The sequence below is a fragment of the Ornithodoros turicata genome, unplaced genomic scaffold (assembly GCF_037126465.1).
Source record: "Ornithodoros turicata isolate Travis unplaced genomic scaffold, ASM3712646v1 Chromosome16, whole genome shotgun sequence".
NCBI lineage: Eukaryota > Metazoa > Arthropoda > Arachnida > Ixodida > Argasidae > Ornithodoros > Ornithodoros turicata.
In genome coordinates this window covers 1,327,096-1,341,405 of record NW_026999320.1, presented here as the reverse complement: position 1 = coordinate 1,341,405, position 14,310 = coordinate 1,327,096, and the positions used below count along the sequence as shown (strand labels likewise).

At 43.3% G+C, this 14,310-nt stretch overlaps 1 protein-coding gene across 1 annotated transcript; it reads right to left on the bottom strand.

The window, feature by feature from the left end:
• Positions 1 to 4,930: 4,930 nt before the first annotated feature.
• LOC135372660 (uncharacterized) lies at positions 4,931 to 11,960 on the bottom strand. The gene is made up of 3 exons (XM_064606159.1): positions 11,946 to 11,960; positions 9,369 to 9,528; positions 4,931 to 6,311 (listed from the first exon to the last, which is right to left on the bottom strand). The coding sequence occupies exons 1-3, from the start codon at positions 11,958 to 11,960 to the stop codon at positions 6,169 to 6,171; spliced, it is 318 nt and encodes a 105-aa protein (XP_064462229.1). The 3' UTR covers positions 4,931 to 6,168.
• Between the last annotated feature and the right edge of the window lie 2,350 nt (positions 11,961 to 14,310).

Genomic DNA, 14,310 nt, shown 5'->3' with positions numbered 1-14,310 from the left:
AGGGTGTACGAATGGTCGCGTGATGGTGGTAGAGCTCCTACGATGCAATATGGACATGAGAAAAGCGGGCATCGGGAAGAGGGAAAACGGTGAAAGGCGTTTTGGTGTGCCGCTGCACCTTGACACGTTGGCAGATGAGACAACAGCGGGCCCAAGCCTGCACGTCGGAATTCATGCCCGGCCACACGAAGCGTGCGGTGATGAGCTTTTGGGACGCGCGAATTCCAGGGTTTGCGAGATAATGAATTCTGTCGAAAATTTGCCGTCTGAAGGATGGTGGAATGAAAGGTCTTTCTCTACCAGCTGAGGTATCGCAGACCAACTTGCGGGGGGAACCATAAAGTGGGACTTCCTCAAAAGAAAGGGACGTACGTGGAAGAGCTGCGAAGCTGGCGAAGTTCTTCATCAGATTCTTGCTCCTCAGCCATTCGGACGTACCCAATGTCCAGATGAGGAAGCGAGGTAGCATTGACGTCCATTCGAGAAAGTACATCGGCAACTGGGTTGTCCGCGCCCTTGACATGACAGATGTCGACGGTGAATTCGCTGATGAAAGAGATGTCGGGCCTCTCGGGGTGTATATCCGTCTGCTCCTTTGGAGAGAAAGGCGAAAGGGAGCGGCTTGTGGTCCGTGAGGACGTGAAATGGCCGGCCTTCCAAAAGGTAGCGGAAGTGGCGGGTCAGCTTAAACCAAAGCCGCGGGACGAGAATTGGCAATGATGATGCCACAGGCTTTTTACTGAACGGCCCATTACCACCTTTCTGAAATTTGGAGAGGAATTCCATTACTGGCAGACACAAGTTTGACCAGTCTGCCATTACAATTTTCGAAGGGAAAGGTTGAGGTCCCCCAAAGTGGCCCTAGCATTCTCACACTTTTCGCAAGGTACGTTACCTGGTGTACATTGAATGCGGCAGCACTGTTACCGTATAGCACTGAAACTTGTTTCGCCAAGAGGCACATCACACTCTCGGCGTGTTGAACGTCGCTCTCCAAAACTATCTCCTTCAGAAGTAAGTACACACCCTCACAAAGGAGACTGAGATGGCGAATATATCGCCGTGGAAGTCTGTCCTGCACACACGGGAAGGCGTAATTCAAAAGCCAAAATCTCCACTCAGTGGCCTTCCAATATGACTTCTCACTCAAAGGTCGAGGCAGACGTGAAAAGGAAATAGGTGGCCGGATAATGCACATCTGCTGATCAGTTGCCTTGATGTGATTACCTATGTAGTAGTCCATACCGTGAGTTGTTAACCACAGTTGTGTGAGCTGTTTTATCACCCCTTCGAGAACGCAGTGCATATAATCTGGTGGTACACCCTAAACCAGATCATTTGCCCTTAATCTTGCTAACGGGCTAAAGCCTTTTGTCCCTGATATCACTCTATCGGTTCTCGCACCTTCTTTCATTGCCTTCAGAACTGAAGCACGTGCACGCTCTTGAACTTCTTGAAACGGGTACTTCACAATACCTAGAAAGGAAGAATAGATAAAATGGTTACAAAGGACATCCAGTATAATTATATATTATAAACAAAATTCCTGTAATGGAGAAGAATGGCTTAGCTGTCTCTTTGCATTATTGAGCTTGTTCTGTACAGTGCTATATTGCATCAACCGGGAAAAGCGAAGGAAACAAAATGCAGGACGAGATACTATTAATTATCCTTATGTCTGGGTTGCACTCTCGTTTTGTTTTTGAAAATATATCCAATACACTCTCTTATTTTTTATTTTACATTTTCACGTCTTTATTTTATCTCGCTGTCGCCCTCGGGGCTCAGTCGGTGGCGTGTCCGTGTGCTGATCCCAAGATAGTAGGTGCAAACCCGGCCGAAGGCGGTGACATCTTGCTGGAAGGGTACAAGTTGCTCAGATTCGCAGTCTTCCGCAAGGGGCGTTAAATGTGGCGTGCCGTGTGACGAGATTTCGGTTCACCCTCAGGTGAACAAAATTAATTCACAGACCCGACCACTGTGGTGTGGCTCATGATCACAGTTACCATAATGAATTATTAATTGCTGTTTGTATTTATATTTTCGTGCTGTCGATAATGCTGCTTATGTATCATCTATGTTGATTACACATGGTCAGTATTTTGTTGCTGATGATCAATGCGGTTTCGGCTTGCAATAGAGTTAGCTGGTTCATGCTAATTTCAGTAGTTCAGCGATGAGCGACACACTATATTTGGAAAGAAAGAAGTCATAAATATTTCAAACTGAACCTAGTGTGCAATCAAATTAAAATCATGGAAAAAAATTCCCATTCACAAGGATGCCCTGGTGTAGGCACCAAGGGCAGCCGAAGTAGCCATTGAACTGCTTGCGGTTCAGTACTGATGCTTTTGCTGGTGCACCTAAATAGTAACATATCGGATACTTCATGATATGATCAGCATGCTTCCACGTAGTGGATCCCATGTTTGATACTTCTCTGACAAATATCTCAAGAAATAAGTGCATTGGTTGATGCTGCTTTGCAAACCAGAGTCCTGACACCATTACTTCTTTCCAGCGACACAGTACGGGTAGCTCATTGATCGTGAGCTGTATGGGCCAAAGTGATAATTTACTTGAATCGAATACAGGCGAGCCATCTGTATTTATGGTGAGCGTTATGTCGCTCCAGTGCATGATCAGTTTCTCACACATCTGACGACAGAGCACACTCTGTGATATCAGCATACTGTTCATTGAAGATCCCTGTTCACTTTCTGCAGTGATGTGAATAGTAATTTACTTGCACTTCAGAAGAAGTCATACAGCTGGACCTTCACGTCAAAAGTTGTGAAGAAGTCTCCGACACTTGCTAGCTGCTCCACAGTGTAATTTCTCCTACACTGTGTACACTTCAACTCTTGGAATTTGGGACCATCTTCTGTCTTGGGCAGGTAATTAAGACAATCGCCACAGAAGTAGTGGAATTTCAATATTTGGGATATCTTGTCCTGCCAGAATTTGCGTACCATGTATTTCGAAAAGGGCAACACCTCTTGTCCAAAAAGGGCATTAATCAGCTTCAGCAGTCCATCCATTTGGCTCCAAGTAAGGTCGAAAGAAACAACATAGACTAAAATGAAAAGCAATGCCTGTGCCTTAGTTGTTGAGACATTTGTGAGGGTATCACTGCCACAGCTTGCCACGAAGATAATAATGTCCTTTGTATACACGTCACCAGAGACATTATCAGCATCGTCGTCAGAGTTATCACTCGCATCACTGCTTTCAGGAAAGTCACTGACAAAGCCCCACTTGGTGTCGCAGCGCCTCTGACTACTTTCATGGTTGCTGGCCTCGGTGTCAACATACGCAGTCTGCAGACGACTTGTGGTGGCATTCTCGTCTGATATTTCACGCACGTTGGTGTTGTCGCTTGTTCCGGAAAACGTCGCTTGTTCCGTAATATGGACTGCTGTCGTGTAGACTGCTACATCCTTGCTCAGCAGGTTTAGATGTGTCACATACCTGAAAATTTGGTTAAAAAAACATGTAATCAAACCCATTAGAATCGATTTTGCTGATATGCGCATAAATGAAGTTTTCACGACGCCTCTCAGGCAAATTTATGAGTACCAACGTACGGTGCACTCACTTGTGATTCTTCTGTAGCAATCACATTGCGCTTCCGATTGCAGCGCATCTGTCTGGGCACCTTATCGGAGGAACCCGGCTCCAAGTATCGGCAGTAGCGTTTCTGCTATGCAGGACAAGTATTTGCATGCGTGCACTCCCACACAACCAAGGCACATCTTGAGGACGTCCATAAGATATCACCAACCGGATAATCAGACGTCCATAAAATATCCCGAATAGTCCGACTGACGTACTACGGGACATCATTCGTACTGTCATTGCAACAGCCTGGGACTTGGTTTGGGCAATCCTCGTGACGTCGTTTATGACATTTTCAGGACGATTTTCTGGGTGTTTCAGGATGTTTTCCTGGGCATTCCAGGACGTTAATGTAGTATGCCCCCTCCCCCCTATGCTATATATACACCTTATAATGCAAGCTGCTCCATCACACATGCCTGTTCACAGTGACTAGAAATTTTATTCAGTATTCTATGCTTCCATACAAAAGTTAACAAGGGTTACTCATAAGGCAAGCCTGCCCAGACACTTCAGTACACAAAAAATAGAACTGCTTCCATCTTAACATCAGGATATCACAGGGTAGTGTAAAGGATAGCACAAACACTAACTGCCACCAAGCAATGTTGGGGCATATTTTAGGCAGGCAATAGTACCGAAGCACATTTCCCACAAACTGTATAATGCAATGACAACTACTGCCTAAGTGACAAGAAACAATGGCACTTTTGATACCTCATTGCATTTGATGCTATCTGTTTCATCACAGCTTGTGAAGTACTTCAGAGGTCCTACTCTTGTCAATACACTTGAATGTCAGGCACTTCAGTAGACAAAAATAGAACTGCTCCCATCTTAACATCAGGATATCACAGGGTAGTGTAAAGGGTAGCACAAACACTAACTGCCACCAAGCAATGTGGAGGCATATTTTAGGCAGGCAATAGTACCAAAGCGCATTTCCCATGAATTGTATAATGCAATGAAAACTATACTGCCTAAGCGACAGGAAACAATGGCACTTTTGATACCTCATTGCGTATGATGCAGTCTGTTTTATCACAGCTTGTGAGGTACTTCAGAGGTCCTACTCTTGTCAATGCACCATACACATTGTGCTTATTTCAAGCATTCTGAACGCAGTTACCTCAAAATACCATACATGGGATAAATTGAAATAAGTCAGTAAGTCTAAATGTTCATCACAAAGTAGTCAAAAAATTGAAGATTGAACTGCACATGGTAGTCATCAGGAACGAGGCCTAGCAGGCTAATGAACTGTTATACTTTAAGTAACAACTAAATTAATTATTGCATGCACGGGGCATGTTTTATAATGCTACTTATGTCTGTCTGAATATTCAGTGCAGCTAGAGGAAACACCCTGTACAGCTGCATTAAAAGCACTTTGAACACGTTTCGTTTAACAAAGCCTCGCAAAATATATGCTCCATAAATGTTCAAAAATATCACAGGTAAAATGGCTTAGGAGTAGCCGCAATAGAGATAAAAGATAAATATGTTGAAAAAGTCCTCAAGCTAAGTTCACTTAAGAAGCTCAATGAAAAAAAGAAAAACACCAGCCAATGTTCGCGCCAGAGGGTCACGACATTTCCAAGCCTACTGGCTCCTCCTTGTGGGCCACGATTCGAAGCTAGGGAGAATTGCTCACACTTATACATGAGTGGTCATTGTTTTCTATTTTCACTTTCTATGCGGAGGTTTTTGAGCTACAGTCTGTGTAGTGTTCCTATTGACAGTTGAATGTTTGCGTGTTGAATGTGCCACAACTCAATGAGCAGTCGCCGATACTGGCATTCCCAAAATCAATGACGTGGTTTCCACCTGACAGTGTTAAGCTAAGGCGCTTTGCTTCATGTCATACTTCCTGGCGTTGTTTATGTAATCTTTGCGAGAAGTTCTTAGCATACCCGATATAAGCAGCAGCACATTCTGCACATGGAGTCTCAATGGAATCGTGGAACAGATAATGCTGTGGGCTACAGCACAAAAACAGTGTGACATGAAACGAAGTGCATTAGCTGAACACTGTCGAACGAAAGATAATGTTATTGATTTCAGGAATGCCAATATCACTGAGCTTGAGACGAACCTCAGGCTGCGGCTGCTCACTGGGTCCTGGCACGTTCAATCGACACTTGGTTGCACTGCCTGTCTATGTTAATGGCCTGGGCCATGTGATAAAAAAAACAGTGAATACTCTTGTATGAAAGCGTCTCTCTGGCTTCAAATGTCACCCCTGAGAAAGGAGCCAGTAGACTTAGAAACGGCAGTACCTCTCTTGATTGAACTTTAGTTGGTGTTAGTCTTTTTCCTCCCATTGAGTTTATCCCAACCAGACACATTTGTGCCAAACATGTTCACCTTCAAGTCGTTACACTGTCTCGTTTCAAACTGTGTGCTTCAAAATCAGTTCAAACTCTCAAACATCGCAAAGGAATGTGGCCAGACTAGAAGTAAAACCAGAAGTTGATACAACTAAAACCTAAAAATGAATGCAATGTACGAAAAACTGCACTTTCACAGGTACGTTTTTTTGTAGCGCACTCAGTCCTGTTGTGAAGGTGCATGGTCAGTCAGTGCTCGCTTGGTGGTGCAGCGTTCTTTTGCGTGACGGAGCCACGTCTTGATCACGCTCTCCACTTCATATCTAGTGGCTGCAGAGAGCCTGATGTTCTTTCTCACAGCACCTGAAAAATGACAACCAGTTCAACGCCTAAAACGAAGACCAATAGCTAAAACACCTGGAATTCTATTGCGTAAAATAATTCCGCAAACTCAAGTTAAGAACTGTGCATGTGTTCACAAGCAAGAAACAAGACATATGCCCACATCTGCAACCAAAGACATATAGCAAGTATGCTTTCAGCATCTTTTCACGAAGCGCAGGAGCATCAACACTGTCTGCTCTTCAGAGGGGAGGTGCCACGCGGATGCTTGTCCATAGCCTCCTATTTACTTCAATGCCTGCCCAGTCGAGGCAGAACGGCCATTCAGCGCACTATGCGGCGACGGCACCACATGCCAGAGGTTGTGATGATCATATTGCTGCGCTTGCTGGCTCGTGATGATTGACTTGATACCTCAAATTAAATGAACAGCCTAGAAATTTACCGGTTTACATCTATAGTGACAGACTTGCAAGCAGTTGAGAGTATAGGTTGACACCAGACAGACAGAACAAGCTGGCAGGCAGACGACACTGCAGTCACACGTGAAACAGAAACATCACGCGCCAGAAAACAGAGCGATATGATCATCATACCCTGTGTATGTGGCGCCACCACAGTGGCCAGCCGGTTTGCGTGGGTTCCGCTTCGACTGGGCAGGCATTGAAGTATACAGGAGGCTATGGCTTGTCAAACTGCGGGTTTCCAAGCAAACGATGTGGCTGTCCTCCGCTAGCAACTGCTCTATTTCCTAAAAGACGAGTGGCCTGCCATCGTCCAGCGAATAATGCAATTAAGCAAGCATTCAAACATTTCCCATTATATGCGAGCAGTAAAAATTTGAGTGAGAAGTGGAGAAGCATACGAAGAACTGTGCCTCTGTTACTGGTGGTGGTTTGAAAGATAAATATAGCCCTGATTTGGGAACCCAATTGTGCTGACACACATTACCTTCGTGTTCTGGATTAACTGGTGGGTAATTTCACGCAGAATCAGGCAGGGCGGCCCGGTCGACCTCTCGAATTTCTTTCTTTCAACCATATATTAAAGCCTTGTCCCTAGGAGGCATATTGGCGCTTAAAGTAGTTGAAAATAATTGGTGGTTATTTTTTTATGAATCATAATTCTGATATAGGCATTTCGACCATTGCGCTTCCTACGAAGTTTGAATTTTTTTTTTCACATTATCAGGGGTGGATAGCATTGCTTCCTAAGTTCCGAGGATTCTAACGTTTGTCTTTGAGGAGATCTTGAAGCTGCCTCATCAGTAAAATATGGCATATTTTGAGAACATCACTGGTCCTCTCCCAGTTGTGATACCCAAAGTAATCTACAACATTGTGTTCATCTCGAAGTGCCCTTTATCATAGCAAGTACATCGTATTGTGATTTGGGGCAAGTCTTTTTGTGAGGGGTGTCTATCAAAAATGCGTACATTCGACAGCGCGCATCCCATATATTCCCACTCGTGACATCGTTCATTTTACTCACAAATGTTCTTCATGACGACTTAAAACACAAAAATTTAGCTTCAGAGAGAGTTGAAGTTACATTCGTAACTCAACATCATTCACAGCATAACTTCGACCATCTCTAAAGCAATTGTTGATGTGCTGTTTTGAGTCGTCATGTGGAACGTTTGTGAGTAACACGAACAATGTCATGAGTGGGGAAATAGGGGATGCGTTCTGTCGAATTTATGCAGTTTCGGTAGATACCGTCACAAAAAACTGTTGAGTACGTCGCACCAAACCCCAATACGATGTACTTGATATGATAAGAAAGGGCATTTTGAGACGAACACAATGATGTAGATTACTTTTGGTTATCACAACTGGGAGACGACTAGTCAGGTTCCCAAAATGTACCATATTTTACACATCAGGCAACTTTGTGATTTTTATCTCCTCAAAGGCAAACCTTAGAATATTCGAGACTTAGGATACAAAGCTGCCCCTACCTGACAGTACGTGGAAATTCAGCTGGATATATAGCATAGTTATGAAGACACTCGTTGTTAAACTTTGTAGGAAGCGCAATGGTCGAAATGCCCACATCTGAATGATGATTTATTAAAAATAACCACCAATTATTTTCAACTACTCTCAGCCCCAATATGCCTCCTAGGGACAAGGCTTTAATATATGTTTGAAAGAAAAAAAAAGTGGAGAGGTTGATTGGTCCACCCTGCCTGGTTCGGCGGTAAATCACACTGGTACAGCATGTGACATTGCTTGTCTGGAATCGACTGCTTGTGGTTTATCCTGTCTGAAACCTACAGGTGGTGCAAGAAAAATTCTCCTGACTAATAGACACGTACGGCATGCTTCCCAGTAAGTGTATATTAGCCGAAAGAAACAATCTTGCTATGCCTGGAAATTCCAGGCCAGATAAACAGCAAACTGTCGATTCCAGACAAGTATGTTGCAAGCCCTACACTACTATGAAATCTGACACAGCAAGGCTGGCAGACTTATTTTCAGCATGCTTCTGGACAGTTTCAGATCAACTGACACTGCGAAAGCAGTGTGCCGCACCAGTACCTCAAAATAACGCCTGTCTTATTTGGCTTCCTTTAAGTGTATCTTTTTTGCATTGTGCATGCGAAAAGAAAAGAAAAGCCATTTGGAGAACAGACAGCAGCAGGACTAGACCGCTTCATGAGTGTGGACGTTGTTTACAGGTGATCATCCATTTCTCTCGCTAAACGGAGGACAGGGCCACCAAAAACGTCAATGCAGACATCAGCAGTATCGATCAGTATTCGATTTTTGGCACAGCGGAACGTGAACTCAACAGCAACAAAGTCCAAGTAACACGAACCCAAACCCGTATTTTTTGCTGTTCTACAATCTGATTTGAACAAGGATCAAAGGAACCCTGAACTTTAATTTAACAGTTAATTCTGCTTCACTAAAGGTACTGATTGTCAGTAAAACATTCATCACATCAACTAACGTTTGCAAAACAAAATTCACTTCAGTTTTAGCGACCCCTGATCTGGGTTCCACGACCTAACTTTTCTAAAACCACTGGTATTCCTTATGTTGCATGTACTCCATGGAGTAATATACTCACGGATGATAAGCTGTGGAAGTTTCAGCTGTCCAAATTTCCGCTTGCCCTTCTGACCTAACCAGCTGAATTCAGCTGCAACGTAGTCTGTCAGGAGATACTCAAGTATCTTTCTCGTTGATTGCCTCACTTCGCTGCCCCCAAGCTGAGCAAGCTCTTCAACCTGAAAGTAGAAAATGTTTCAAAGGCTCTAACACAAAAAAAAATTATTACTGACTTAACACAACACAAAACTGAGACTTTACGTGTCCTATGCAAAAGACTGTGTTCTTGCGGGCTACATTTTCTGCATATATTTAGGGCCTGACTTTTTTCGGGTTTTATTTTTCAGCAAAATGTAGTAAATATCGGGTAATATTTTGCTTCAATAATTTGGCTGTAATTGGGCTTAACTGAACCCGATTCAGCCCAATTCTTGTTGAATCAGACAGAACCAGGCATAAGTTTGATTTAGTCAGCATAATACCAGTAGACAGAGTCCATGCATGTAGACGCACCAGGGTCTCTTGTTTGACCATTTGTATGTGCATATTTATGAATTTACAAAGGTTTCCAAAGTTCTGTGTTAGCTGTGATGACTTCAGATCCCCCTGGTCCAGCAGTTTTTGGTGAAATATCAGGTAAAACCCTGTTCTTGCAAATTTGATTCGGGGGTAAATATCGGGCGTAGTCTGGTGTACCCCCAAGAAGTCAGGCCCTACATATATGTTTAGGTTTGCCTTTGTTAAGCTGGAGACGTCTTATGAATGATCTGTTGTTATTGTATAAGCAGGTCCATAGCCATATTATCTGCTCTCACCTATTATCTACGCTACATTTTTATTGTACTATTCGTCTTAGTAGAAAGCTCGTATTATTCTACCCACCAGTTAATGAGGAAATGATCCTTACGTTTCGTATCCAGTTTCTCTTATGGCTTTAACCAGGGTGTCGAACCGAACCCGAACCGAAATTTTCGGAACACTGCTGAACCCGAACCGGAGCAGAACCATAAAAAATAATAGCGGTAACCGGTTCGCAACAAAACGGTTCGGACATAGAAGTCAGCACAAGAGTTCCTCTTTATCCCCGAACGAAGACACATCGGTATCATCATCACGCGCCTATATCATGGATTTCACAAATTTTCACCACCTTTTATGGAACATATAAAACGGAAGCGTTGAACTGGTTTGCGAACCGGTTCGGTTTTTGGCGTGGCCGAACCGGAACTGAACCGGAACGAAATCAAAACAACGCGAACCCGAACCGAACCCGTATTTTTTGCGGTTCGACACCCTGGCTTTAACCATCTCGACACTGATATTTCCATGAATCTTCATCAATACAAATGTTCTGCCCATTGTCTATTTTGCAACTGATTATGTCCGACTATCTCCCGATTGTTATTTTGTTTAATCCTGCATTGATATTCAGCTGCTATTTCAGCTGGTTGTACGTTCTTCATTTCTTATGAATTGCATATATTTTTGTAGTGCACTGCCCAGTGGGCTGTTGTCAGCCATTGGTAGGCACGATACAAATAAATCAAAACAAACAAATAATATGTTCTATTCACCATGAGCAGAGCCTGAAGGTTTAGGGTTAACCTGATTATTCCCTGAATTTGCACCCAACATTAAAGGTTGCCTCTTCAGGGTGAAACTTGAGTTTACCAAGAAAATTGTATTCGCTGAAACCTACAGATACTGAACTGGAAAAGAACTGAAAAGATGCACACTGGCTTGTTTTGCAGCAAACACAACTATACCACACTTTGTATCAAACCATCACTGTTCATTGAATTTCTGCCAAAATTTAGCATAAAGGAAGGTTTCTACCTGGAATCTGCATCAATTTACAGCATATTCTTATTTCTCCTATTTTACACCCAAGTGCAGAAAAATTACTTCTCACAATCATTTGGCTTGTGAGATAAGCTCATGTATTGATACTAATAGTTTTTGCAGTTTCTGCATAAGTAGCAAAACTGCCTGACAGAAATGATTCACTAGTACCCACAATGCTCGTAGGATTATAGAGCTAAAAAGAAACTATGCAATCCATAGTAGTATTTTCAAACTGTGTACACAGAACATAAGCATTTCATGCATTATTGCATCATGCAAAATGTTGGGAATTGAACACATTTTAGGAGCTATGAATGGTGCATGACTACAGCATTTACACACAGCTCGGATACAACTCCTTGTTGTATTAACGAACAGCTAGGGAATGTTAACAGAACTGGTCCCAGGAAGAGCATACTGCTGAACTGTGGTTTGCCATGGAAAGCTAAACACATATAGCATGCTATGCTATGGTATGCTATGCTATTAGAGTCCTTCACTAATTTTTCGGGCATGCCCGATTATTCAGACAAGTTCACGGACGGGAACAGCGCCCGTGAGTTAATGTATAATAACTTTCAAAATTTCGGTCGCCGCACAGCCCCAACGCTCGATATTTCGGACTTTCTTTGTCCAACCAGCAAGAGTCCCGAAGGGTCACCAGCCCACGACATGTGCATGATGCAATGCAAAGATCAAGGTATATCACATATATTCCTTGTGACCCACTGACATCACATGATCTACATACCAAACGTGTCTCCATATGCTCAATTAGTGAGTCGTTGAAGTCCACCAGAGCTTCGCAGGATGCAAATGGAGTTGGTACTAGAGGGGCTTCAGCAACAATGGGGTCTGAATGCACACGTTGCCTAGACACTTCATGAAGGAGATCGCCTTGCTCCTGCTGTGCAAGTCGCATGATGTGAAGAATCCGCAAAACTTGTCTCTGGAAATCTAGTGCAGTATAGGAAAAGAAAACTGTGAAACAGCTCTGATGTACATTACACACAAGGGAAGGAACACTCTATCCCATCAATTACTTCCACAGTTATAGCAACCAGTTAGTTCAGCACCAAATACTTATTCTTAGTTGCTGCCACTGTTCGTGTCTTTTATGGTACTATCACTAGTTTGCATCAATTGGTTAGCTCTAATTGGTAGTTGGCTAGATGCACAACGTCAAGGCAATGTAAAGTAACCGGTTGCAAACAAGAAGGGCCAACACCAATAAGATAGTGTTCATGCAGTCGACTGCTGACAGTTCCGATATGCTGACACAGCTATAGCTTGGCTTTTCAGGCCTACGAAACTCACTATCACAATCATTTGATAAGGTGTGAGTTCGGGCCCTGATACGAGCTCAAGCGAAGGTCGACATGCGTGTCGGTGAGCTCGATCATTCCACATATACGTTATTTGATGAGTGCACCAACATCCGGCATGATCGAGCTCACTGACACGCCATGTCGACCTTCACTTGAGCTCGTAGCAGGGCCCGAACTCACGCCTTATCAGATGATTGTGATCGTGAGTTTCGAAGGCCAGAAACGCCGAGCCATGGACACAGCAAGACCGGCCAGAATCAGTGCATGCACAAGCCAAAGTAGTTGACAAAACAAAAGTGGTCAGAAATCTAATGAATAGCCCTTCTACACTTTTAGTATTGCAATCCAGAGGCACACAACTGGAAGGACGAATGGCAGCATAGTGACACCCTCATTGCCAAATTTAGTTCTACACTTCATTTTCATTGCAGAAGAGCATGTATGTAATGCAGGGTCTAAAGCCACATGCATGGACATTTGCTTACACTTGCGATGCCCTTTGATTAAGCAATTACCTTGGAGGTGACATACCTGACTGTGGCATGACTTCATGCACGCTGGCTCGTTAGCTGCTGGTGTCCTGTTGAGAACCTACCACTTCGTGGGCTGCCGGGAGTCTGCAACGTGAAATAAAGGCTTGTAACAATTTACCACAAAGCAGCTGAATTAAGCCACATCCAACAGACGCCATCCAAACACCAGTGAACAGCAGCAGGTGTCTGCTTACAGGAAGAATGTGAAGAAGCTGCTTGTCTTTCCTGCCTTTGGCACTGAATATCTGGTGGCAAGCTTGAACAGTATTCCCACCATGCTACCTAAAAATGTGCAAGAGAAATAATATTAGTACTCAGCATTGATTTTAGATTCGGCAGCAATGCATGATATGCTTTAAAGGGGTTGGGACACTTTTATAGATGTGGTGTGGTGCATTACATTATCGATGCATCGTACTGCACGTCCGAATCAGAATACTGAAGGAAAAAAATACTCTATGTATTTTGCTTAGACAGGTAAAAACCCAAACACACTCCCAAGCAAAGTGCTGACAGAGCTGCATCAGTTTGTATTCGCGGCACACATTTTCACCATTTCTATTACTTTTTGTTGTGGAACTTCCAATGCACGTTCATAATGGTACAAAGAACAGTCACCTACTTTCATGTGAGATACTGTCTGTCTTAACACCTTTAAGGTTCAAAAAGCTAAGCCATGAAGAACACAAATCCACCGATGAGAAAAAAAAAAAAAAAAACTGGCAGCAGTGGGCTTCTATGATGAAAACAGTAAGTGACACGAGCACAACAGCAGACAGGCTCATACTAGGATCAAGCCAGTCTTAGCTATCCCCATGTGTATTCACTCAGCATTTTTCGACATATCTGTTAACCAACTAGCCCAGCTCTCCATTCCCACTGCGGCTTGCAATACCATGTTAGAACATTAAAAATTAAGCTGCAGAATGAAACTGCACCACATGCTTACCATGATCTCCATCAGAGAACCACCAGCAGGGGTAGGGCATGGGAAGTTTGAGGGCACAGGCGGAGCATTCATGATGGTGTCTATGTCATCATCAGATCTGGTGGCAACTGTCTTGGCTTCTTCTTTTTGGCTGCCATCATGTATTGTGCAAAAGTTATACAGGGTGTCCCAGAAAAACTTGTCATTGAATCATAATAAAGAGCTACATCACCTAGAATCATGTGGTCAACGACATTTGTTCTTACTAGGTTTTTGCCACCTCCTGATGGGAATCTCATCTAACTTAAGTTTTATTATGTAAAATTT

Bases quoted from the DNA above. Each gene is read 5' to 3' on its own strand.
- LOC135372660 (XM_064606159.1), bottom strand. The intron at 6,312-9,368 runs GTGAGTATATTA...GTCATTTTTCAG, and splicing joins ACTTCCACAGCTTATCATCC to GTGCTGTGAGAAAGAACATC.